Here is a 27,421-nt window from a genome sequence, read left to right on the forward strand (position 1 = left end):
TTGAGGTTAGGGTTGTGCCGTGAAGCAAACGAACACGGCCGATGCTGCCTCCTGCACAGAGTCACAGGGCCCGCGGGGACTTGCGCTTGCTTCCCGAGCGGGGAAGTGCCGAGCGGCCAGCACGGATGGAGTCGAGCGCGACAGTGCGTGTGTGCACGCACCTGTGTGTATGGGTGTGCGCGTGCACACGTGTGTGCGCGCAGACGAGCGTGTGTGCACGTGCGTGGTTCTCTCCTTTCCCGTGCACACAGTTGAATCTGCATATGTTCGGTGGACACGTGATAGAACTCCGCTAGAAAGAGCATCAGGTAATAGTTAAATATTGTAACATTAAAAAAAAAAGCAGCAAGGAGTTCGCCTTTAATTCACACCCCGCCGAAACTCAAAGGTACCGGGCAGAAGGAGCTCCCAATACACGGCAATCTATCTGCAGGATTTCCTGGGGTCCCCATGGCCACCCCACCTTGGCTCTGCATCTAGAACTTACTGTCGAGGTTTAAAAGGTCATCTGACAAAATGAGTGGCCCTCTTCTCAAGGGTTTGTAACTTTACACGTTAGCATTTGTGAACGCAGCACTTGACTGGAAGCCTCCCAAGTCCACAGGCCCCGACCTTGTCCCCTGGGCAGGCCGCTCACTCCACAGACACGGGTCCGCCATTTTACACTCTGCCCCTCACGGTTCCCTCTCCTTCCACAAGCCCAAACCAAAGGGACGCTTCAGTGTCACTTCAGGAGTGACAATGTCCCGCAAACCTCACTTTCAAGTGGCTGATAGTGTCCTTGGCTGGCTTTGTGCCAACCAGCAGCCAGAAAGCGAGTCAGGTGCTGGGGCCGTTCAGGAGACATGGGCTCAGGACGTTTCCTCAATCTCCAGAGAATGCCCATCTCACGAGGCCCTCCGCTCTGCTCCAAGCACACATTCAGGTAAAATAAAAACATTTCCATCTCGAGAAAAATATTTGTCCAGGGAGCAGAAAGATGACCTTTATTCTGAACAAGAGATCTGATTTGCGAGTGACAACAGGGACCAGAGATGCCTCCTGGAGCAAGCAGCTGGCATCTGGGACCAAACCAAAGACCTGTTCTCGGACAGCCGGCCTCGGCCTCTGTTTTCTTTTGGTTCTTATATATTGAGTCAATAAAATTCAGAGATTAGCAAGCCTAATCTGCTCACGGAGGGTTCACGGTCTGGGGGTGAAAGCACACGAGGACAGACAACTACGGTCATGGAGGGGACTGGGTGCTGGGGTCAGAAAGGCAGAAGGGGGTGATCTTATGGGGAAGCTTAGTCACATGGCTGAGAAGTACCAGTTTAACCCAGTGCGTGACGGGGAGTGTTAAGGACCGAATGTCTGTGTCCCTTCAACATTCATGTGTTGAAGCCCTGACCCCCCCCCCCATTGTGATGGTACGTGGAGGTGGGGCCTTTGGCAGGTGAGTGAGTTTAGATGAGGTCATGAGGGGAGAGCCCCAAGGTGAGACTGGTGTTCCTATAAGAAGAGGGGGAGAGACCACAGCTCTCCCATTTCACCAAGTGAGGCCACAGAGAGAAGGTGGCCATCTACAAGCCAGGAAGACGGCTCTCACCAGGAACCGGATCTGCTGACACCTCATCTTGGACTTTCCAGCCTCCGACAACAGTGAAAAATAAATACCTGTCGTCTAAGCCACCAATTTGACGGCATTTTGTTATAGCGGTCTGAGTTAAGACAGGGAGCGTGAAGTCCTCAGAGAGCAGGGACGTCCTGAGCATCCGACCTCTGTGTCAAGGACTGGGCTGTGTCTCACTTAGTCCGCACAACAGCTCTGAGTGACGGTATCGCCCCTGTTTTACAGATGAGAAAAACAGAGCCTTGACTTGCCTCCTTTCGCAACGTCAGGCTGAGAGGACAAGCGTCCTCCTGTGGCACAGTCAAGACACATCAACTCCCTCAAACACAGATTAAAATAACAAACATCTTTGTGCCTGTTTTTTTCCCTGTCTGATCATCTGTCCGCACGTTATATTAAATCATGTTTCTCCCGGGGCGCCTGGGTGGCGCAGTCGGTTAAGCGTCCGACTTCAGCCCGGGTCACGATCTCGCGGTCCGTGAGTTCGAGCCCCGCGTCGGGCTCTGGGCTGATGGCTCGGAACCTGGAGCTTGTTTCCGATTCTGTGTCTCCCTCTCTCTCTGCCCCTCCCCCGTTCATGCTCTGTCTCTCTCTGTCCCAAAAATAAATAAACGTTGAAAAAAAAAAATTAAAAAAAAATAAATAAATAAAAAAAATCATGTTTCTCCCAACTGAGAATTGAAGTTGTTAGAACTCCACTTTGGTTTTCTTCACATACATGAAACAAAAAACCATTTCTCTGATTTCACATGTGGTTCACAACTGTAGCCGACTTCTTAATGTCAGCGAAGTTCTTTTGGGCAGATTAATCATCTGGAGGGTGATTCATTTGAACTCACATTTGAATATTTCTAGGACGAGGGCAGGGTCTCCCCAAAAGTAATGAGACGCAGGAGAGAGGTTGGAGGTGCTGTGGAAAGGCAAGAGGTGTTTGATCTGGGGAAGCATTTTTATCCTCTGTTAATGAGGGAGGCTAAATTAATTAGGATGAGCGTCAGTGGGGGGAGGGGGTAGAGGGGGTGTACGCAGGGGGCAAAGCTTTGTGGCAGCTCCAAAAGTCGGAAAACTGAGCTCCAGGTCATTGTGTGTGTGTGTGTGTGTGTGTGTGTGTGTGTGTGTGTGTGTGTGTGTGTGTGTGTGTGTGTGTGGTGAGGAAGCAGGGAAGCTATAGGGCCCTTTCGAGGTCAGGGGAACATTTACAGGCATTTACCCTGGATCCTGACCTTCCAGAGCTTCCCCTCCACAGGCCCTGAACTCAGGACTCCTGCTCCTCCTCCTACGGACCCCTGTGGTTCCCCCTGTGGCCTCTCTCCCCTCATCCAGCCTGGGCGATGTGAGGCCACCCCACTGGGCGTCAGCCTTCTCCAGCCGTGGGGCGGACCCTGCACGACATCACACCAGTGCTACTGGGGAGGCAGGGAAAGGACTTCACCGTTTGCTTCGGGACTTTCATCTCAGAGTGGCAAGGGGCAGATTCAGCCTCCCAAACACCCATTAATAAGCTCATCAGAAATCTGCTTTGCGCACAGCGTTTTCCCCCACCGGGCAAATACTTCTTCGCAGCTGTCGCACATTACATTTTCGCCGCCGTTGCTAGATGTTCTATTCCTGAATTTCAGGATTATGCACAGGAAAATTCCAACGCAGAGATACATTCTGTTTCTGCCCGAAGTGACCAAAAGTGGCCTGAGGAGACGAGAGAAATCAAATTCTGTTCCTGTGACTGGTTTCTAAACACGGGACAGAGGCCACCAGGCTGAGGTGGCACATCTATGACCCATCCTCTATCCTGTGCGAGCTATAAGACACGAATGTTAGAACAGGCAAAGGAGTCACGATAAAACTGCTTAAAAACAAACCACGCTCTTTTGCTTCAAGGAAAAATAAACTCAATTTTCAAGTTCAAAGAAAACCAGTTAGAAACCCTCAGGATTGTATTCACACGTTAAACGTATCTGATCCCATTATCTTTCTGCTCCGCAAATAGCTTTTCGGACCGGTCACACCCCTCCCTACGCAGAGGAAAGCGCAACCCTCTTTCCTGTGCATCTGGACCTGGTCTTGACGCTGCTTTCAGGGAGCTTGTAGCTTATTAAGAGGCTGCAGGGTTCCACCTGCCAAGGGTCACCCATGAAAGAGCCTGTCCTGTCGAGAGCCAGTCACATGTCAGTTACCCAGGTAGGAGACTGTATTGTAGACTCGCTCGGCTCATCTACCCTTTGCCCAGAGCCCACTCCTCCCAGCCTCACCCTCCCTATTGCTAAATTAGGGATTTGGGAAACCTGCTGGTACTGACCCAACAGGGCGTGTGCTGACGCCCAGCACACTGGACACCTACCTCTGTTTTGTCCCTGTCTCCCCTGACCCCCCTCCCCTGTCACTCACACAGATGTCAACCGGCTGCTCTCTGCCCGATCCAGGGTTGCCTTTGGTCTGCTTCTCAGCCCGAGGCCACCTCAAAATCTGTGCCAGGTCTGGGCAAGAGGGAAGACGGGAGCTGAAAAGTCACATTGGATTTGCTACTATTCCTCATGGGGGACCTAGAATACCTAAATGTGAAGGTCTTGGATGATCTACCTGGAATGCTCTCCAGGAATGCCTTAATCAAGAGACGACTTCTAAGAATTAAGATGCTGACATGGCAACATCAAGCTCACGCCTTGCTTTTCCTTCATGTGCAGAAAATAATTCACAAAATGGCAAGCTACAACGTTAGAAAAAAGGTGGGTTCTTCAAAGCCATCTACACATTCAATGCAATCCCGCATTCTTCTCAGAGCTAGAACAATCCTAAATTTGCATGGAACCACGAAAGACCCAAGATAGCCAAAGTAATGTTGAAAACGAAAACCACAGCGGGAAGCATCACAATCCCGGACTTTAGCCTGTACTACAAAGCTGTAATCGTCAAGACAGCATGGTATTGGCACAAAAACAGACACATAGACCAATGGAATAGAATAGAGAACCCAGAATTGGACCCACAAATGTATTGGGCAAATAATCTCTGACAAAGCAGGAAAGAATATCTAATTCTAAAAGAGACAGTCTCTTTGGCAAATGATGCTGGGAGAAATGGACAGCAACATGCAGAAGAATGAACCTGGACCACTTTCTTAAAACACCAAAGTAAATTCAAAATGGATGAAAGACCCAAATGTGAGCCGGGAAACCATCAAAATCCTAGAAGAGAAAACAGGCAACAACCTCTTTGACCTCAGCCCCAGCAACTTCTTACTTGACACGTCTCCAGAGGCCAGGGAAACAAAAGCAAAAATGAACTATTGGGACTTCATCAAGATAAAAATCTTCTGCACAGCAAAGGAAACAATCACCAAAACTAAATGGCAGCCAGCAGAATGGGAGAAGATACTTGCAAATGACATATCAAATAAATGGTTAGAATCTAAAATCTATAAAGAACTTACCAAACTCAACGCCCGAAAAACAAATAACCCAGTGAAGAAATGGGCAGAAGACAGAATAGACATTTTTCCAAAGAAGACATCCAGATGGCTAACAGACAAGTGAAAAGATGCTCAACATCACTCATCATCAGGAAAATGCAAATCAAAACCACAATGAGATACCACCTCACACCGGTCAGAGTAGCTAAAATTAACAACTCAGGAAACAACAGATGTTGGCGAGGATGTGGAGAAAGGGGAACCCTCGTGCACTGTTGGTGGGAATGCAAACTGGTGCAGCCACTCTGGAAAACAGTGTGGAGGTTCCTCAAAAAATTAAAAATAGAACTACCCTACGACCCAGCAATAGCACTACTAGGAATTTATCCAAAGGATACAGGAGTGCTGATGCATAGGGACACAGGTACCCCAATGGTTATAGCAGCACTCTCAACAATAGCCAAATTGTGGGAAGAGCCCAAATGTCCATCAGCTGATGAATGGATAAAGAAGATGTGGTGTATATATACACAATGGAATACTACTTGGCAATGAAAAGTAATGAAACCATGCCATTTACAACAATGTGGATGGAGCTGGAGGGTATTATGTTAATTGAAATAAGTCAGTCAGAGAAAGACAGACATCGTATGTTTTCACTCATATGTGGGAGTTGAAAAACTTAACAGAAGACCATGTGGAAAGGGAAAGAAAAAAAAAAGGTTACAAACAGAGAGGGAGGCAAACCATAAGAGATGTTTAAATACAGAGAATAAACTGAGGGTGGTAGGGGATGGGGGGCAGGGAAAACGGGGGATGGGCACTGAGGAGGGCACTTGTTGGGATGAGCACTGGGTGTTGTAGGTAAGTGATGAATCACAGGAATCTACGTCGGAAGCCAAGAGCACACCGTATACACTGTATGGTAGCTAACTTGACAATAAATCACACACAAAAAAGAAAAACTAAAAAATAAAATACAAATAGCAAAAAAAAAAAAAAAAGAAAGAAAAAGATGTGTTCTTAAAATATTTAATAAAAAATATGCTTCTGTCAGTAACTATATACGTCATTACTGCTAACCCACATTCAAAACTTTACTCTGTTCCTGTTCCCAGGGAGATCACGACCATGAGAAGGTTAAGAAGAAAATTTTATAATGCGCTTTAGGGCTTTAGAGAGTGGAACAAAAAAACTTGCACTGGAAAACACAGCACTACAAGCATGCTAAATCTCCCTCAGTTTTCTATAAATTTAACAGAGTCACAGTAAAAAAAAAAAATTTTTTTCATATTTGAAATCAAACAAGCATTCTAAAGTTCATACGGAAAACTGAACCAGCTATAATTACCAAGGAAATTATGAAAAGAAGTGTAAGTGAGGGGGAGTTAGCACCACCCCCAATGCCTATAATAAAAAACATTTAAAAACTATAAATCTGCTAATGGTATATATATATTCAGGATTATCGACAGAACGGAACAGACTGGAAATACACCTAAATATATCTGAGAAATTTAGTTGGAGAAAAAGGTGACATTTCAGTAAATGGGGTAAAGATGGCTTGTTCAATAAACAGTGTTGAGTAAAGGGAAGCCATTGACAAAAATTTAAGTTGGAGCCACACTTCATGCCAGGATAAATTCCAGAGAAAGTTTATTTCAAAGTAGAAAATGGCATCATACGTGTGCTAGAAAAAAGTGTGGAATTAAAAAATATATATATCGTACAATGAAGACCTTTCTAAGAAAAACAGAAATCCCAGAAGCCGAAAGAAACAATCAAAAGATTTAACTCTGCAAACATATTTTTTTTTTTAAACTTTGCATGGCAAATACCACCATGGGCAAAGTAAGAGACAAACGACAAACTGAGAATAAATATTTGCATCGCATATCACAAAGGGTTAATATCCCCAGTACATACAGAACTCTCCGAGGTGATCAGGAAAAAGACCAACGACTGTCAGAAAATGGGCAGTGGTTACCAACAGGCAGTTAATAGAGAGGGAAAGAAAAATTGTTCTTAAATGTAAAAAAGATGCACAGCCTCTTTCATAAGGGGAAATACAAATAAAAAATCACAGTAGGAAAATACTTTTTATCTACCAGATGGGCAAGTATAAAAAAGTAGGAGACCCCCTTCTGTTGGCAAGGTATGGGGGGAAGAGACACTCTCCCTCGGGGCTGGCGCGGACGGGCTGAGGGCACTGGCCAACGTTTTCCATGCACATTCCCCTCCGACCCTGCGATTCCATTTCCAGTTTTTCCTCCACGGACAGGTGCGCATCCGTCAATGCAAAATGACGTGTTATGGCATTGTGAAAGTAGGTTAGAAACAAATGAAACCTCCATCAGCAGAGGGATGAAACAGAGGAGTCTCCATTCTGGAATACCACGCGCGCGATGGAGGCGATTCCTACACTCACGTGGCAACACCTCTCGGTGATACTTCACGAAGAGGAGCGAGGTGCACAGAGTATATGGTATGCGGCTCCGTGCAATAAAAGGAAAAGCAATACGTGCGCGTGCATGTGTGTGTAAGTGCTGGTTTTGCGTGAAAAAAAAAAATCAAGAAACTGGGAACGTGTAACCGTGATAAATGCACTCGGATACATGGGGGCGCCTGAGGACAGCAAGGACGACACTGGAGGCAAGAGACAGCAAGGTCACAGGCTCTGCTGGTGGAGAGAACTTCTGGGAAACCGCCGCTGCTTCTTGAGCAAGGTGAGCCCTGAGCTGAAAGTGAGAGGAAGGAAATGACACAGCTGCCCTGGAGCTTTCAAGGAGAGGAACACAGTTCCAAAAAGCTGAAAGAAGCCACTGTTGACGGCTGTGGGGTTGCTCTGCCAAAATGGCTGCCCTCTCCTCGGGCATGAGAACGCAGGAAAACAGTTCCTCAAAGAGTCAGCAACTCCACCCTTGTGGAGAGGCACCACAGCCCAGGCACCGACCCTTCATTCTTGTCCACACACCAAGACAGAGCGCCGCAAAACCATACAGATAAGCACGTTCTAGAAAGTTCTGCCAAAGCAAAGTCTCTCTCTCTCTTTACCCGTGAAGGACAAATGCGAAAGGCAGCGAGCGGCTGGTGTCACTGCTTATACTTATTATTGGCAATGCACTACACCTGGCTTTCAAAACCACGAAGGGTGGAGTGTATGTTCAGAGTCCTTCTGATTTTATTTCGTATCAAGTTGAAACAGCTAGACGAAATAAGAAGTTTAAAATTCATCCATATCCTCACAACCCTTACAAAAGGACTTCATTTTTGTTTCTTTTATATCTGTATTTATTTGAATTTAGAGTATTTACCTCGTTAAATAGTAACATATAAGTATATAATTTTGTCCTTTTTTCCCCCCATATCCATAGTTATTATATTAAGTTCTAGATGGCTGCACAAAATTCTATCCTGTTTAGTAGCTACAATGTAGGGAGTAAACGTTTACGTAGCACCTTGTATGGGTGCGTTACGTAATCGGATTTACCCTCTACAGCAACTCTTACTGTTGGGAAATCCCCTTTGTTGATAGACCAGGAAACCAAGTGTCCAAAGAGCTGGTGAGCAGCAGACCCTGCCTTTGAACCCCAGTGCGTGTCTGACCTGACCGCCATGTTCTCTCCCCTGCGTTACACTATTGCTGTCTCTAGCGTGGGGCACGTCTGTGCCCAATGTCTACCACCATAAGCGGTGCTGGTGGAATATCTTCCCATATTCCATTTTTTCCTTTCTAGATTACTTTCTTCATTTCAGTCAACATACGTGTCCATATTCCAACAAGATGACTCCTCACCCTTCTCCACTCCCAATTCCTGCTTCGGAGAGACCGCTATTTTCAAGTCCTTTAGGGTCCCTGTCACCCCATACGTGCCTCCGTACTCCTGGATGCCGTGCCTGGCGGGCTGGCTTTTGCATGCGTTTCCTGGTGGCCTACCGAATTCCCTGCTGTGGAGACCGTCAGCTCTAATACACTGCCCCTAAAACACGCACCGTCCCCTCCCTTGTTCTTTCAACCTTGGTACAGCAACACCTTTGGTTACATTAATTTTCAGTGTTCATATGATGACGTAAATCAGTCACAACTCAGTCACATATCCTTTTGGTGAAGTTCCTTATTTTCCCCAGGTTATCACTTTTGTCATTTCCTCAGTAGCTTAGCGCATCGACCGCCAGCCTATTTCCAAATTCTGAGGGACACTAGGTCTCTGCACAAAGACGTGAGGCAATCACTGGTTTCACTTTCTCCTGGAGACACCGTTCGGGGAGCCCTCCCTCCATCCTGCAAGGACCCCTCAGCTCCCTCCTGCATCCCGGGCCCCAAGGCCACCCTTCCTTGGCTTCCTTCCTTTGGGAGAGGCTGGCTTCCAGTAGCTTCTTGAGAAAAAGTGACTTGGAAAAGAGAAAAACACCTTTTCTTTTTTTTAATGTTTATTTTTATTTTTGAGAGAGAGAGAGAGAGAGAAGGAGAGAGAGAGAAGGAGAGAGAGAGCGTGCAAGCAGGGGAGGGTCAGAGAGAGGGAGACACAGAGTCTGAAGCAGGCTCCAGGCTCTGAGCTGTCAACACAGAGCCCGACGTGGGGCTCGTACTCACGGACCGCGAGATCATGACCTGAGCTGCAGTTGGAGGCTTAACGGACTGAGCCCCCCAGGTGCTCCAAAAAACACCTTTTCTGAGAGCAACTCTCCATGTCTGAAAATGCCTTTATTTTGCCCTCACACTAGACTGAGTTTGGCTGGTATAGAATTCTAAGTTAGAAACCATTTTTACCTCGGGATTTTGCAGGCCTCCCTCCACTGTCGTCCAGCTTCTGGTCTTCTGTCGGCATCTGGGTCATTCTGAGGCCCGATCCTCGAGCACCATCTCCCTCCTTACCCTCTGCAAGTTCTGAGGTCTTGCTTTGTCCCACAATTCCACCAAGAGCCTCCACCGGGTCTTTTTCCCTCCCTGGGCTAGATTTTCGGAAGCTCTTTCAATCTGGAGTTTCAGGCCCTACGCTCATGGGACAGCCAGGGGATCTTTCTCTGGTAACTTCTTCCCCTCCACTTTCTCTAGTCTCTTTCTGGAACTACTATTACTTGGATTTTAGGTTTAAGACTGTTGCTCTAATTTGTCTTCCACTTTCCGTCTCTTGTCTACTTATTCTACTCGCTGGACGAGATCCTCAATTGTATCTTTGACTGCCTCGATTCACCTTCTTCATTTTGTGCTCCAAAAGCACTTCCTGTTCTCGGAATGTTCCAATTTTAGAGGCTCCTCTTGCCACGTGGATATATACCTTCTCCTCTCTCCAAGTACGCTCATTATGGGTTTTCGTAACTTTACTTTGGCTCATTTCGCTATGTTTCTTCCACCTCCTTTCTTCTGCTTGCTCTAAAGCTGTCTTTCATGTTCAAGGCTTTTCCTCCTCTGTCCAGCGACTCCTGGTCGTCTGCTCCTTCTGCAGAGGACATGCTGAAAAGTGGATACACAGCCATCTGACAGCACGGGCAGACCTGTCAACCTGCGGACTCCAGCCTCTCTGCTAGAAGACCCCCAAATATGAGTGTCTCTGGGACTTTTCTCTTGGGTCAGTCAGTTTCCCCGGGGGAAGCCTCCCATCTCCTCGGGGAACCTGGTCATGGCTGGGGCCTTCCAGGTGCAGACTCGATGGCCTGGTGCCTCACTCTCACTTTTTTCTTTTTTAAATATTTTTAGAAACTTTTTAAATATTTATTTTTGAAAGAGAGAGAGAGAGAGAGAGAAAGAAAGAGAGAGGGAGTACAAGCAGGGGAGGGGCAGAGAGAGAGGGAGACACAGAATCCGAAGCAGGCTCCGGGCTCCAAGCTCCGAGCTGTCAGCACAGAGCCCAACGTGGGGCTCGAACTCACGAACTGCGAGATCATGACCTGGGACGAGGTGGGATGCTCAACTGACTGAGCCCCACAGGCGCCTTAGCTTTTCTCTGTGTTTAAGTAATTTCTTTGGGCTAAATTTATAAAGTGGAATCAACTTTTTTACTCCTTTATTCACGATCTGTGTGTTCACGTATTCAGTCAGTAAACATTTATGAGGCACCTACTATGTGGCAGACACTGTAGTGGGCAGTGAAGACACATGGTGTAGGGAAAAGAACAAAGACTACGGGGTCAGAGAGACGAGGGTGCGATCTCCGTTCTGACACGCAGCGACTTTGGGCAAGTCAGTTCACCTGTTGGGTTACGTTTTCTTCTTAAAGATTGGAGCACAGAGGTGGGTTTAATCTGAGGGCTAAAGAAAGCGTACTGAAATCACTGAACTTAGCAGTTGAAGGATAGGAGCCCCCAAGGAACGGTAGTATTTGTTATTACTTGTTACGTTTGTTGTTGCTAATAGTAACTTATCTCACAATTTATCGTGGGATGCACCCAATAAAAAACTTTAAGGCCGATGAGCGTAATTCCATGATGGCAGAGTCAGCTGCTATGAGACAACAAAGGACAGAAGCACCCACAGGGGCACCTCAGCTCAGGTCACGATGTCACGGTTCGTGGGTTTGAACCCCGCATCAGGCTCGGCACTGACACCACGGAGCCCGCTTGAGACTCTCTTCCTCTCTCTCTCTGCCCCTCCCTTGCTCGTGCTCTGTCTCTCTCCCTCTCTAAACAAATGAGCACGAAAAAAAAAAATTTAGAAAACACAGAAGAAAAGTGCTCATGCTGAGTGTGGAGGAGGGTGTCCAGGAAGGCCTCTTCCAAGAGGGGGTGTCTGTGCGCTCTCAGATAAGGAGGGTGTGTAAAGGCACGGAGGGGCCCCAGGGGGAAGGAATGGCAGGTGTGAGACGCTAGCAGGAGAGAAATGTAGGGCGATCTGATGCGTCTAGAACACAGGGCACAAGGACAAGGGAGCAAGGCTGAGGCTCGCCCTCGTCCTCCAGGCAGCTTTCAAGCAGGGGCGTGACACATCAGAGGTGCGCTTCCCAGGGCAGCTTAGTGGCCTGGGAGAGAAATCAGCTGGGGGCAGAGCACAGAGATGCGGCAGTGGCATCAGTGCGAGCAAGGGCCGATGACACCCTGGACGGAGGCAGAAGCAAAGGAACGGCGCACGCTGAGGAGGTTCAGCTGACAGGACGTGGTGACTTTTGTCACTATCGTCCTCCCCTGTGTGCTGGACACAGGGTTAAGTCTGCACTTCTGAGGTTAGCGTGGCCTTGAGCCTTGCTGTAACCAATGAAACAGGAAAGGAAATGACAAAGTGTCACTTCAGGGGAGCAGGCATTAAGAGCCAGCGTGTGGGTTGTCGCGTCGCCTCTCCTGCCTCAGCGGAGCCTGTGGAAGCACAGGTTGAGGCGACACCTCCGTCAGCTGGGGTCCCGGTGACAATATGATCAGTACAGCCCTCCCTCCTGCTAAAGTCAAGGAGCAGCATGAGTGAGAAATACGTGTTTGTGGTTTTAAGACACCAAGATTCAGGGTGCCGGGTGGCTCAGTCGGTCAAGCGTCCGACTTGGGCTCAGGTCATGACCTCCCGGTCTGGGAGTTCGAGCCCCGCGTCGGGCTTGGAGCCTGGAGCCTGCTTCGGATTCTGCGTCTCCCTCCCTCTCCCCTCCTCCCCCGCTCGCCCTCTGTCTCTGTCTCAAAAATAAATAAAACAGAAACAAACCAAAAGAAGACACAGAGGTCGAGGATCGACACTAGCGTCTCTTGACTAGTACCGCGTCCAACTGAATTTCGTATCGATCGTATCATAGTATTGATGATGTTGCCAGATTTTCCTCTGAGTAGCCAATAAGGCTTTATTCTTAGAAGTTCCATTGTTACCAAGGCTGAATATTATGTGGTACCTACTGCTAGGATCTCCCCTTGCGACAATTACCTAGGCATAGCCTGCACCCCCTTGCCCACGCAGTCTGAGTTCTCGTATACTCGTATGAACTCGTACCTTATGCCCTTTGTCATTTTGCCAGTGCCCTAGCTAGTACTATTATTAATGTAAACATAGCTCCAATAATAGCAGCTGTGCTTACTCAAGACTTACACACGCTAGGCATTCTATAGATCACGTCACACGCTGTCTGTCCGTAGCCTCATACCAAGCCTATAAAGTACTATGATTCCCATTTTACAGGTGAGCAAGTGGAGGCTCGGCAGGGTGGGGTCGCCCAGCCGGGTCTCGAGCTGGCTTCTCCCTCTCTCTTTTTTTAAATGTTTATTTATTTTTGAGAGAGAGAGAGAAAGAGAGGGAGAGAATGAGCAGGGGAGGGGCAGAGAGAGAGGGAGACACAGAATCCGAAGCAGGCTCCAGGCTCCGAGCCGTCAGCCCAGAGCCCGACGCGGGGCTCAAATTCACGAACCGTGTGATCATGACCTGAGCTGAAGTCGGACGCTTAACCGACGGAGCCACCCAGACGCCCCCTGACTTTTTGTGCTTTCTAGAAGCCACCGTCTCCTTCAATGCCTTCCTTCTCTGGCCTCTATGACGCTCAAGGCTCCTGGTTCTCCTCCGAACCTTTCTCACTGCCCATCTCTGGCTCATTCACCGGCTCCTCTTCCCACCCTCGCCTGCTGCAGCCCCCAGCCCCCAGTCTCTCTCTGCTCTCTGCCTCCCTCTCCCCGGCTGGCAGCTGATCTGGAACCCGCATGTCTGGCCTTCAGCTCACACCTGGGCCCCGCTGCCACACTGCCACCTGTCCCTCTGCACGTCCCACAGTGGCCAAAACTACACAGCTTGCCCCGAGGAAGCAGCTTCCCGTGACTTCCCTATTTCTGCCCGTGACTTCATTCTTCTCTCAGCTGCTCAGGTCCCTGCATGTTATCTGCGATTCAGCCCTTTCTGCCAACACCCAAGGACATTCCATTTTCCAGCACTCCTACTGATTCGCATCCTTTCCTGACCCCACAAGTGCTCATGGGATCAAGTCCAAACTCCTCCTTTCTGGGAAGCTGAGGCCCCATGTGATCTGACCTCTTCTCCCCAAAAGGCCCGGGGCTTTCTGCTGTAATCAGACAGTTCTTGTCGCATCTCATGATGACAGAGGGACTTGGCAAGGCGCTGCTCGGGAAGCAGCTGTGGGGACCAGGCCAGTGATGGGGCCCAAGCCCATAAGCAAACAAAATCAAGGGCACAGCGAGCAAAGGGCAGAGAGAGCGGCAGGTCCAAAGGGCGCACAAAGAGCACCAAGCTCGTTAGGAATCGCAAGAGAGACGGTCCAAGGCCAGCCAGGTGAAGACCCATGGATCTGGGGGCGGCGGGCAGAGCAGAGTGGCCGTGGGGTCAGGGCAAACCAGCGACAAAGAGGAAGTGTGCCAAACAGGCAAAGCCTCAGTCGCCTGGCGACCCACACAGGCTGGCTGGAAGGCTGGTGGGACAAGGGAGCAAAAAAACGCTGGCTGGAAAGCGAAGTCGCTTTTCCACCACAAGAGCGTGTCTAAATGATGGATCCCGCCGGCTCTCGCTCACACTGACCTCCCTACCTTCTCTCACAGGGCCCCACTCGTCCACATCGACTCATCTTACAGGGCCACACAAACCTCAACATCCAAGCCACCACAGTACCATCCACCTCTTTCCCTAAGCTCCTTTAACATGCCACTGAATTGCTCGTTCGGACCCTTCATCACATGGGTTCCTACCCAAACTATCTACAAACGCCAGGGAGCACTGAATGTGTGCAATGCAGTGGCCACAGAGAACTCAGGACATTTTAAGACGGTTGCTCTCTTTAAGCCTCTCAGAATAGAGTTGGCCCGAAGAGGGAGAGACACACGCATGGAAAGGACACCGCTTTCCTTCCTGTCGTCAGGTGGGAGCCACAGGGACAGCAGGGGGCAAGGGTTAGAGAATGCATCAAGAGTCAGCAAGTGAGGCGGCCTGGAGGGAGTTGTCGGGAAGGTGGAAATAGGAGTAAAGGGATTATGTGTGGATGAGAGGAGGTGAGTGCGAGGCACACAGTGAAGGACTGAAAAAGCAGGTTGTTAAATGTTAATTGGCGAACTTCAAAAAAATCTATGTCCTGAGAGGAATCTTCCTTTATTGAAAGGCCAAGGAAGGAAAAGTCCCAACTGTTATGGCCTGGCAGATTTCAAATTAATAAACAAAACAAAACAAAACAAAACAAAACACACAAAAAAACAAACAGGGGCGCCTGGGTGGCTCAGTCGGTTGAGCGTCCGACTTTGGCTCAGTCGGTGGAGCGTCGGCAGTTTGTGGGTTCGAGCCCCGCGTCGGGCACTGTGCTGACCGCTCAGAGCCTGGAGCCTGCTTTGGATTCTGTGTCTCCCTCTCTCTCTGCCTCACCCCCATTCGCACTCTGTTTCTGTCAAAAATAAACAATATTAAAAAAAAATTAAAAAAAAAAACATACACAGTTTCTCACTTCACGTTAGTGAGGAATTAGTGTTCAGCTTTTGTGATCCGGCTGAAAACACCAGCTCAGGGTCTTGTCACAGGAGACTCTGGTGTTACCAGCCACAGAAACGTCAGGCTAGTGTGGCAATGGCATCAGTGGCCAGCGGGAAGATGGAACAGTTTGTGACCTGCTGTTTCTCACGGATCTCTCTGTTCCCAGGAGGCCACAGGTGGTTCTGGATCGACCACTGACCTCCAGGCAAGAAGGTTTCCCAGATGCACTGGATGGTGGCCTCTTTTCACGGCTACCTCAGAAGCTAAGCGGTCCGGCTCGATGCCGTGGCCCGGGCCGACCTAGAGCCCTCACACCATGACGAGAACCTGGCAGAGGTTCAGGGCGGTTCAGAAGCTGCCTCGAGGGCTGACTCATTTCCGTGGCTCCTGGGACACTGCAGACAGCCACCGTGGGCAGATGACCAGCTCCGAGGAGGGCACAGCCCTGGGGGGAGGGTGGCGCTCTGCCTGCCAGACAGTCACCGGGTGACAACAGGGATGGCGTCTCATCCAATCGCGCGAAACATCGATCCGTCAAGGATCACAGTTTTCTGCGGCAGTGAAAGCTTCGCTTCTTAGACTTTCATGGAGCGGCAGGTTTCCTTTAGAAACGCAGGAAAATTCCTTCTTGAGTAACTATGATGCCCCCTCGCAGGTTGTGATCCTAGAGCCCAAGGCCCTCAACAGACTCCACCCGTAGGGCAGTCATTCTCAAGGCTGCTGAGGGGGACTGGTTCGTGCACTTGCGCCTCCCACGAGGGCGGAACGCAGACCACAGTCAGCTCTTAGCTCCTCGGCTCTGCACGGAAACAGTGACCACGCCCACTCACCCTCCAGAAGACACTGGCCACCTTACTGTCTTAATTATACTTTTACCAATCAAGGAGACACTGCTCTGGAGCATAAAGTACCCTATCTATCATAATGAAGGGAGACGTGCCGGGAAGTGGGCAGAGAAAAAAGACCAGTCTGAGATCAGAACCGGTGACCAGCGAATTTACGGAGTCAATAAACACGAGCAGCTGATAAACGGTGGCTACTCTTAGAAAGGTTAGACTTTCTGGACAACAAGGTCCATTTCCTGCTCCTGAGTACTGGACCAACTGTCAGCCAACTACGTACTGAGAAGGACCACAAAATGGATCTGACCCCCGGCGAGTCCTAGTAAGCAAATTCCGTTTAGTAAAGAACTTTAAGTAAAGGTAAGGATGATTGGTGGACAAAGACGGACCCTGGAGCCTAGTCCGGGAAAGACCAGAAGCGGGGGGGGGGGGGTGGGTGGGTGGGGTGGGGTGACCCAGCGATGGGACAGGCTTGCTCGGAGCAGAGGCCCACCTGCCCATCGGAGGTGCTGGGTTTAACTCCGTGGGATGGCGTCAGTGGTAGCCCATGCCTCTTCTGCTTTTTGAAAGACATAGCAGAGCCCTGAAGAATAAACTCAAGCTTGACAATACAATAGGGCAGTGGTTGGTCATACATTTTTAGAGCCGGAAGCGATCGTCTTAAGGAAGTCAAGGCACATGGAAGATGAGCCTCTTTCCATCTGAACTAAATCACGGGGGTCTTGAATAGTTTGGATTCCGAATCCATTAGATCTTTCAGCAATTCCTGCCCGAAGGCACAATCCCTAACAAGAAGCTACAATCTCTGTCTCTACCCAGGTTAGAGAAAGTAAATGGATTTCCTCCACAGCCTCAGCTTGGTCATCTTAATGCAGTGCAAGTGGCCTCAAGGATGTCAGCACTTGGCTCCTGGCCTCCGGGATGGGTGATCTGCTAGGGCAGAGACAGTGCAGGTGGACGGCATCTAAAAGTTGAATTAAACCTGGCCACTTGCCAACTAACCACCCACCCCCAAACGCACACCCGTGTGTAAAAAACTCACCATCTGATGGCAGAAGGCAGTGAGTAACACAGAGAGGGACCAACTCATCCCCGTTTGGCTGGTACCTCCCCTGTTTAACATCGAAAGCCCCTCGTTCGAGGAAACCCATCAGTCTTGGGAAAGCTGGGATGTGTGCTCAGCGTATCCCGGACAGTATCCCGGGCTTATTGGCAACTCTCGCCTTGACAGTTTGGGTTCGGGCCATCTCATCAGAAACACAAGCAATTTCAAGAGGAAGTCACCTGAAAACATGACCTCACCGATGCTAACCATCAATAATCAGTCTCAGTAAAGGTGATTTTGAGCCTTTCATCTTTCAAGTGCCCTCTTAAAATTTCCGGGTAAATGTGTCTACATAAGCAGCACATTGTAGCGCTACAGATCGACTTACCAACTGTTAACGATTCACCACAAGAATCTAAGGAAATATTTGCACAGCTCTTAAAATGGGTAACTTAACAGGTCAATGAAACTAAGACACTTGGTAATTAGGAGTTTATCCTATAAAAAGCACAAAGCTTTAGTGTTCGGCCAAGGAGGAAAGGATCTAAATCCGATCTGGAATGTCTCTGTGAACAAGAGGGAATTAAGAGGAATTTAAGCCCAAGATAATGAAATTCTTTTCAACTTTAACTCACTATAAATAAGCTGTGCTGGCTCCAGAATTTCCACCCGGGAGGGGGCTGGGGGCAGCAATCCGACTGGAAGGGAGTGTGTGGAGCTACATTTGCAGAGTGTTTTACTAAAGACTGAGCAAATATCAGTTGTCCATATCTAAGCCCCTCGCCCCCTAGCTTCCCTTCTGCCACTGCCACTGTCACTGCAAATAGTCAGCCATATATATATATATATATATATATATATATATATATATATATTTAACGTTTATGCATTTTTAAAGATTTTTTCAAAGTTATTATTTATTGATTTTGAAAGAGAGCACAAGTGGGGGAAGGGCAGAGAGAGTGTGAGAGAGAATTCCAAGCAGGCTCTGTGTTGTCAGCACAGAGCCTGACGTGGAACTCGAACCCACGAACTGTTGAGATCGTGAACAGACCTGAAGGTGGATGCTTAACTGACTGAGCCACCCAGGCGCGCCTAACTGTTTATTCATTTTTGAGAGAGAGAGAGAAAGCGTGAGCGACAGAGGGGCATAAAGACAGAGAAAGGGACAGAGGATCCGAAGTGGGCTCCTGAGCTGACAGCACAGAGCCCGATGAGGGGCTCAGACTCATGAACCGTGAGATCATGACCTGAGCTGAAGTCGGACGTTCAACGGACTGGGCCACCTAGGTGCCCCAAACAGACAGCCTTACAGAGAGCAAGGAAGGAAACAGCAAGGATATAGGGTCTCCAATAACTCCATATATCGCGCTATATATGTGATCAGGATTAGTGCTTCTCTGGAGCGTACTTCTGATTATTTAGTACATCCTTGATACGCAAAAATAGTGTATCTTGCACATCTGTGACAAATACAGTATTTTTATATACAGAATGGGGCTTTTATTGAGAGTAGATAAAAGAGGAATGGATACTTACTGTCAGGAAGTAGAATATGTATGAAGGTTGATACTGTTTGAGAGAAAAAACCAGAAAGCAGATCTCTGCTTTGCTGTCTCAGAAATAACCAGGAGCCACAGCTGTGCATTAAAAAAAAGTGCCTCTAGAAAATTTCTACAATAAAAACTTAAAAAAATTTTTTTTAATGTTTATTTTTGAGAGAGAGAGAGAGAGAGAGAGAGCGAGCATGAGTGGGGGAGGGGCAGAGAGAGAGGGAGACAGAATCCGCAGCAGGCTCCAGGCTCTGAGCTATCAGCACAGCTCCCGATGTGGGGCTCGAACTCACGGACCGCGAGATCATGACCTGAGCCGAAGTCGGACACTCAACCGACTGAGCCACCCAGATGCCCCTACGATGAAAACGTGTTTAAAAATGACCCTTCTTTAAGATCTCCGACACGGGTATCAGAGAAGTAGATCCTCAAATGTCCGTTAACCAAGACTCACGGAAACCGAAGACATGGACGAATTACGACGAGCACAACATTCCAATAGGAGCCTTGTTTGGAGTTTGTACCCTGGTGAGTGAGGAGGAGAGATGGGAAAAGCATAGTACGACATAAACCCATTAACCACCTATGGAAAGGTCATGGCGTTTCTGCCATTCTCTTGCGAGTGTCTGAAGCAACTTCAAAGAGGACATGCTCAGGGAGGGCACGACACAGGGCAGAGTCAGCTGCTGCTTCTGGCTCGGTGTTGGAATGGGTGTGGCTCTGATCTCCAAGTCTCAGGGATCTCTCGCCCCTACAGAGGACAATCATCCAGCTCCCGTGAGTACAGGTGTTAGCTGGCTGCAGAAGACAGACTAGTCTCCAGGAGAGAAAGGACCCACGAACATATGGCTGTGGTTTCGATCACACTGCTTTCCTTCTCCGGACCCTGCGGGTTCCTACACGTCTCTTGTGCCCAGTAAAAGCACCTCAACGATCTGTTTCTAGGCTTGTCTATTAGCTAAGCACTCGGCCCAGCTCCCAAATGCCTTCATCCTGAGCTACACCGCGACCCACACCGACAGGCCTGCTCATGAGTGACAAAGCAGAAGCCTGGCCTCCCACAGGGAATATAGAAATTTCAACAGCAGGCTTCCAGGAATGGGGCACCTGCTTCGTAGCTTCACTTCCCAACAGGGGCCTGGTGATGGAAACTTCGGCGGGGCCCGAGGGGAGGGTGGAGGCTGCAGACTGCTTTTTTTTTTTTTTTTTAATGTTTTTTTAACGTTTATTTATTTTTGGGACAGAGAGAGACAGAGCATGAACGGGGGAGGGGCAGAGAGAGGGAGACACAGAATCGGAAACAGGCTCCAGGCTCCGAGCCATCAGCCCAGAGCCTGACGCGGGGCTCAAACTCACGGACCGCGAGATCGTGACCTGGCTGAAGTCGGACGCTTAACCGACTGCGCCACCCAGGCGCCCCTGCAGACTGCTTTTATGCATATATCTGGGGTTGCCCTGCTTTAATTTAAGACCGAAAAAACCCCCAAGGTGTCTTCTTTCAGAAACAGCGTAAGTGACGTCCCCAAAACTACAATTCTGTCAGAGTTAAAGGCACACCGATTCTCTGGAGCGCAACATCCCTCACCCACATCCATCAGTGGGAAACGAAAGACCAAAGAGCGTTATACTTAAGACCTGCGCGCACTAGGGATCCTGTCCTGTCTCCTCACGAGTGTGGCTCTGCATCTGGGACACCCGTACCTTACAGATGAAGAAAAGAGATCGAAACGATTTCCCAGAAAACAAGGTGGAGTGTGTTGAATGGACACAGGAACCCCATGCTGGGGAAACACGCAGGTGGGAAGAGGGGGGGCTCGTTCTGACTGAAGAGGGGTGGGGAGACATCAGGAGAATTTCTCAGGATAGATGCCAGGAGAGAGGCACTCTGGTGGAGGGAGAAAGGAGGGGGGACCTGGGGATGGCCCGGGGTAAGAGCTCAGGAGGCAGGCACTCAGTAGGCCCAGGAGGACGCCACAGGTGGTGAGGCCGGACAGGTAGGTTGGGGCCACACTGGTGTGTGGGGTGCCGGCCTGCTCCAGGAAGCCAATTCGGGTGGTACTGTGACACGTGGGTGGGTCAGAGGCAAGGAGGTGACTCAGGACACTCTGGGAAAAGCCCAAGAAAGTGGCAGTCACACAGGTGAATACAGATGTAAAAGGTCCTGACCTGTATACTTAAGGTTTGTGCATTTTACTATATGTAAATGATAGCTCAAAATACCCTTTGTACTTACAGCGCTTAAAGAGAGGGAATGACCCATCCCCCTCTTTAGATTACATAACCTGTTGGGTTTTTCTGGGCCCTACACAGAGCCGGCTGGAAAATCTGGGAGGGAGATACGTTATTTCCAACTACCTTAAGGATAAAGTAGGTAAGTAGGAGATGCATCATATAGGCGACTTGCTGAGTGGGTCACAACAGCACCTTTCCAGACTCTCTCTCTTATTTGTACTGAGTGTAAAGTGATCGGCTAGCACCGAAGTCAATGAGGGTGGGGGAGAGAAAGAGAGAGAATCAGCAACTACAGGAGAGGCTGAAGGAAGCCACAGTAAGACAGAGAACGGCAGGTTATTGGGAAAAAACTCCACCAAGACCGTGGAACTTCAAGCTTCTCATTCTTCATAGAAACCATTTTCACATGCTATTGCAACCTACGTTCCCAACAAGCCTAGAATGTGGGAATGAACTGTATTATAGCTATTATTCCTGTTTTGCAGATGAGGAAACAGAGACAAAAATATGAAGAAAAGGGAAACCTACTACATTCCTGAGATTATAACCTGTAAAAATTCCAGGGTATCTGGGTGGCTCAGTCGGTTAAGCGTCCAACTCTTGATTTTGGCTCAGGTCATGATCTCTCGGTTCGTGGGATAGAGCCCGGCATCAAGTTGTACACTGACAGTGGGAAGCCTGCTTGGGACTCTCTCTCTCTCCCTCTCTCTCTGGCCCTCCCCTGCTCATGTGGACTCTCTCTCTCTCTCTCTTGCTCTCAAAATAAATAAACTAAATAAACTGTAAAAATTCCTCTGGAAAACAGTTTGGCAAAATATGTAAAATTCCTTAAACTGAGTACTTCTTTTTATACAGCAAATATATTAACAAGAATTTACCCTAGGAAGCAATCAGATCTCTATATGCATCCACCATCGCAATGGTTATAATTACAAGGATGTAAAAAAGGAAAGAGAAATGCCCAATAAAATAGGAAACTGGTTAAATATGTTATGATGCTTCACACGATGAAATGGCATTACATTTATCAATGGAATTTTTTATATGAGGTATGTTTCTAATGGAAACTTTCAAGTGGCCAGTTTGTATGCGTCAATCAATTATGTTACATAATAAACACATATGCACAAAAAACACCGGGGGAAAAAAAAGTCCTTAAAAAAGCCAAAGCCCAAGGGGGCTACTGCCAGCCCATCCTAGAACATGGGGGATGGAAACAGGTAGGAGAAGGCAGATACACAAGAAAACCTTCTCTTTGCGTTCTCGTCCTTACTCTAGAGCCAGGATCCCCACCCCCAGGGTCCTTCATCTAAGAGGACTTCTCTGATGCGTGGTGACAACAGTGGTACTAGACGCAGGTTGCTCGTGCCGAAGGGCACCATGGGAGCACTGCCTGTTTCATTTTACACAGAAGGAAGCCAAGGGCCAGGAAGGCTGTCACTTGGTTCTGGTTTCCGCAGCTCGTGTAGAAGTAGAAGACCGAGGTTTCCATCCCAGGCCAAATTTCAATTCACGGCTTTTTCTCTGTTCCACTGCGGCCAACAGCCATTAGAAATTTGAATGGTTGACAGGATTCTCCAGCTGTTAAAAATCAAGTGTTAGAAAATACAGAGCAGCATGGGCAAGTGTCCATGGCATACTCAGTATTAAAGCAGGCCACCCAATGCTATACAGACAGACCCCTGATTTTGCAGGGGAAAGTCTCTACAGAAGAAAAAAAAACCCACAGGGATGATCACCCAAGGAGTAACGGGATGGAACTTTGAGTAGGAGACTGATAGATGATTTTCGTGTGGTTTACTTTACTTTTCAGTTTCAGAAAACGCATATGCATTAAACTTTTAATTCAGAAAAAAGTGGAGATTTGTAGCATCATCTAGATTTTCTCCCAATTCTGAACTGAGCTTTAGTCTGCAGGGTTTCACTGAAAGCAGACATTTCCTGAGAACAAAAAAAAGTGAATCACTAGGTAAATATTGATCTGTTGCTAAGGGATCAAGAAACACACCATGCCGTGTTTTCCTCCAGACATTAAAAGATGCGTTTCTAATGTATCTTTGGATAGATTATCTTGAAACAGATTCAAAAACTAGTGTTGAAACAGAGAAAAAAAATTTATTCTCATAACATGTTTTCAATCTTCACCTTTCATCAGCTTTTTTTTTTTTTTTTTTTTTTCCTATAGCAGAACAGCAGGGGGATAAGATCTGATTCCACACCTAAGTCATAATAACAGGCTGCCTTCAGTCAGGTTAACCGAGTAACACCATTAGTTTGCGGGAAATCAGTTAACTGAACTTTCTAGCCCAGGCCATTGTTTGTGAAGGCTGCAGACGGGCTTCCGCTAGGAAAAAAAATCTTCAAAGTCTCAGGAGAAGCACTTTCACCCATAACAGACATGCTTCCTGTCCTCAGCTTCAAATACACGGGAGGCTGTTACAGAAATGTGACACAGAGGAAGAACATCAAGGACAGTGGCTCCCGACAGAGCGATTAAAATAGAAAGAGGGTCACGTGGGAATCGGAAGGCCGCTCTGGGGCCAGTCCTGCCGAAGGCTCTCATCTCGGGCCAGCCCCTTCGTGCTCTCTGCTCACTTCTCTGCACCTTGAGAAGAGTCTGTCCATCTCTCCATGGGGAAGAGGGGAACCAAGGCTGGATTCAGTTACCGTCTCTGCTACTGGGAAGTTTCCTCATCCTCAAAATGAGAGGAAAAACGAGTCCAACCTTAAAGTCATTAAGAGTAAATGAATAATGTCTATGAGAGACTCAGCAAATTTAAAATGCAGTAACATAGACAAAACAGGGTAACGTGAAACACTCTAGTGATAAGCTACATGAGAGCAGGATGTAGTTATTTCTAAGATTAGAACCTAAATAAAAAGTAAGAGGTTAGTTAGGGCGCCTGGGTGGCTCAATCAGTTGCGCGTCCGACTTTGGCTCAGGTCACGATCTCACGGGTTGTGAGTTCGATCGAGCCCCACACTGGCCTCCTGCTGTCGGCACAGAACCCGCTTTAGATCCTCTGTTTCCCTCTCTCTCTGCCCCTCCCCTGTTCACTCTCTCTCTCTCTCAAAATAAACAAACATTAAAAAAAAAAAAGGTTACAAGATGGAGGGGAAAAAGTGAACCCTTTTGTTCTTTGATCATTTGTCATGTTCAAGTCAGAGAGCTCAGTGTTTAGAATTTAACTGTTTAAGTAATGTTCCTACATGCTCGGAGAAGGCTGGTCCCATTCTCAAAGGGACAGGTCTCGGAAGGAAACAGTCTTTGGGGAACTACCTTCAAACTGTGGGTAAGTAACTGAGGCTGATCTCCACCACTCCCTAATTTGGGTTTCACCAGGAGGGAGCGTGTGGCTGGTTAATGACAGGCGTGGTGTCACAGTGGGGGTCCCATGGAGGTCTGTGGCCGGGGATCCACTTCCACACCAGGAGAGTGGGTGGGGCCATCTCAACGGGACGTCATATGGTGCCACACCCCAGGCTGAGGGAGAGAGCATGCCAGAGAGGAAAAAGAACAAAGAACTGTTGGGTTTAATGTTTCTAGGTTATTTTTTAAAGGAAAACACGGAAAGAGGTAAAAATCTGCTATAATCAATTTTTTTTTTTTTTTTTTTTTTAAGCTTGGAACTATTATTATGGAATCAAACCATATGTGATGTTTTTCCAGAGCCTGGAAAACAGCAGCTTTTCTGTGGCCTCCTCTAGTTACTCAGGAACCAACGCTGGGTAGGAATTTGCACTCATCTAATCTACACATTAGCTTACCTAGTTACTTAATACCTTCATTTTTTTTTCTCTAAAAATAAGATGGCGAGGAACTTGGTCTAGCTGGGTCCCGCTCAATATGAAAATAGGTGCCAATGGTATTGGCCAGTCCAGACTAGTGAATTCTCTAGTGAAGGGGCGCCTGGGTGGCCCAGTTGGTTAAGCGTCCGACTTTGGCTCAGGTTACGATCTCATGGTTTGTGAGTTGGAGCCCCATGTCGGGCTCACTGCTGTCAGTGCAGAGCCTGCTTCGGATCCTCTCTCTCTCTCTCTCTCTCTCTCTCTCTCTCTCTGTCTGCCCCTCCCCTGCTCATGCTCTCACTCTCTCTCAAAAAAAAAAAAAAAAAGAATAAACATTAAAAAAAATAATAAATTAAGTGGCGAAGAAAAATGCCGGCCGATCTGGAAAGCACACAGATTCTGTGCACAGCCCTCGGGGAGGAGAGCTTTCTCACCGCAAACGCTGCTGAATACGAACGACTTTCCTACCGCCCACTTGTCCCGTCCCCCTGTGGTGATGTGAAGGCCCCTTAGCGGTTCCAAATTCGACATGATGACATCTGTACCGTATGTGACACTCCACAAGTATTAGGCGACACGACTTGAGTTCTGAGTCACTCTCAACTTAACTTTTGGGGCCTGGCGTCACTGTTGCAACAAAGAAAACTCCACGCGAACACCCCAAACACACAGAGTCCACAAGGGCAGCTCGTCGCCCTTGGCTAAGAGCAAGTAAAAATCAACTAGATAATCACACAAGACAAAGCAAGGGCCCAAACTCTCAGATGGGTCCGTGGCCCATCTGTCCACTCTTAGAAGAAGATCATTTGCCCGATGTCACCGACCCCCGAGAGGGGGGTGAGAGGTGCTGTCGGGAGAGAGGCAAAGCTTCTACCACCGTCCACTGAGTATCAGAAACTCCGAGTATCAGAAACTCGAGTTTCCGCGCCGAGGGGACGCGGTTCAGGAAGACGGCTCTGCCGGCAGCTTCCATCGGATGAGGGGCACCCGGCAGAACAGAATCGGCGGCAAGAGGCACAGGTGGTGAAGCAGCAAGGAGGAGAAAGCGGGACGGGACTCAGACCCAGCAGAGCAAGGGACGCTTCGTGCCCCACGTGTGGCCCGAGCCCTAAAGGAAGACAGGGCTGTTCGGGAAGACGTCACCAGGGAAGAATAACACCACGCGCCTCTTGAAGGCAGGTGTGACGGAACGCAGACTGCCCCTTCTTCGCCCTCGGGTTCCTCCGGCAGAAGCAGCGTTCACCCTTGGCACCTCCCATCTACAGGCCCGGGCGTCGGGCAGGGAGACCTGGCTCCCTCACAACGCCAGTATTCTCTTGGCTACTGTTCAGTACACTTTTCAATGACGGAGGTGGAGAGTACCCAGCTGGGAAGTCCGTGCTTTTTTGCTCAGTAATTATTTTCGGTAAGCACGGTTCCTCCGACTGAGGACGGACAACAGCACACTTGGTAAAGGGCCAGAATACGACCTAAACGTGACGACTGCTTTCCGCAAGGCCCTCGTCACGGACGCCGACACCACGGTGAGGGAGGGAAGCTTCTAGGCAACGAAGATCCGACCCTGTCTCCTACCCTCCAGGATTCAAACACCAGACGTGTACTGAGACTGTGGCGGTTTTGACACCAATGACCCGATCCTACATGGATGCCTTGGGGACAAAATGTGACAAGATTCTCTGAACACTGCACCAGCCAAACAGATTAGCAGATGGGCGTACGGTGGGCGCGAGGTCTACTCACTCTTTGGTCAGAAGAGGACAGGACTTGAGCAGAAAGCGCGAGAGCCCCGAGTCCTGGAAGTAGAGGTCAGGCGGGGCCGTGGGGCTCTTCAGATTCAAACACCGGACGATCACATATAACACGGCAGCCACTGCGGCCAGCTTCACCCCGTCAAACACGGCCGGGAGCTCGGGGGTCTCCAGCATGGCATTCATCTTGATCTGGGGAGAAGCACACGTCTGGGGTCAGAAGCACAGTGAGGAGGGGAGGAGCCACCACACTAAGAGGCAAAGCCAGCGATGAGATGTCCATAGCGTCCCCGGGGCAACTGCCATCGGGGCCTTCGAGCCATCACCGGGACTGGCGACAACCCAAATCACACACAGTCCCGAGCACTGATAAACTGGGTAGGGTTTTTGGTTGTTTTTAATCTAACGAGCACTTCGAAGATAAGCGACTTAGAAAATGCTGACAAGAACATCCTTTGGGGAGCAGGGGAAAGTCCAGCCAGAGACTGGGGGCGGCACGCTGGTTTCTGTGGACCGGCGGCCGTGAATCGCTCCGCGCCAGGTGTGTGCGAAGCGACATGGTGACAGCCTGGAACAGAGACCGGGACGGATGCTACTGCCTACACATGTGACTATCGCGTCTTCGGGCCCCACCCCCTATTTTCAGACCAGGAGGGGAGAAAGCGACCTGGGTGTGACTCAGCCATCTGCTCCTCGGGGGCAGCCCCGGTGCTGGGGTCAAGTTCAGACTCGGCCCAGGTGGCAGGGATCTTTGACCCTGGGGGTTTCAGGTAGTGTGAGATGCAACTTGGCCAATTTTTTCCCCCCCAAGGGTACCTGACTACAACCATTCGT

The 27,421-nt window shown here is 48.8% G+C and overlaps 1 protein-coding gene across 2 annotated transcripts in view; it reads right to left on the minus strand.

The window, feature by feature from the left end:
* Positions 1-27,421, minus strand: part of ABHD2 (abhydrolase domain containing 2, acylglycerol lipase) — a 108,013-nt gene that overhangs the window by 54,896 nt on the left and 25,696 nt on the right. For both annotated transcript variants that reach the window (XM_019831896.3, XM_006932261.5), the window contains exon 3: positions 26,580-26,779. In XM_019831896.3, coding sequence (XP_019687455.1) covers positions 26,580-26,773 — 194 coding nt within the window. In that variant the 5' untranslated portion in view covers positions 26,774-26,779. The remainder of the gene's footprint in view (positions 1-26,579; positions 26,780-27,421) is intronic.

The sequence above is a fragment of the Felis catus genome, chromosome B3 (genome assembly GCF_018350175.1).
Source record: "Felis catus isolate Fca126 chromosome B3, F.catus_Fca126_mat1.0, whole genome shotgun sequence".
Taxonomy (NCBI): domain Eukaryota; kingdom Metazoa; phylum Chordata; class Mammalia; order Carnivora; family Felidae; genus Felis; species Felis catus.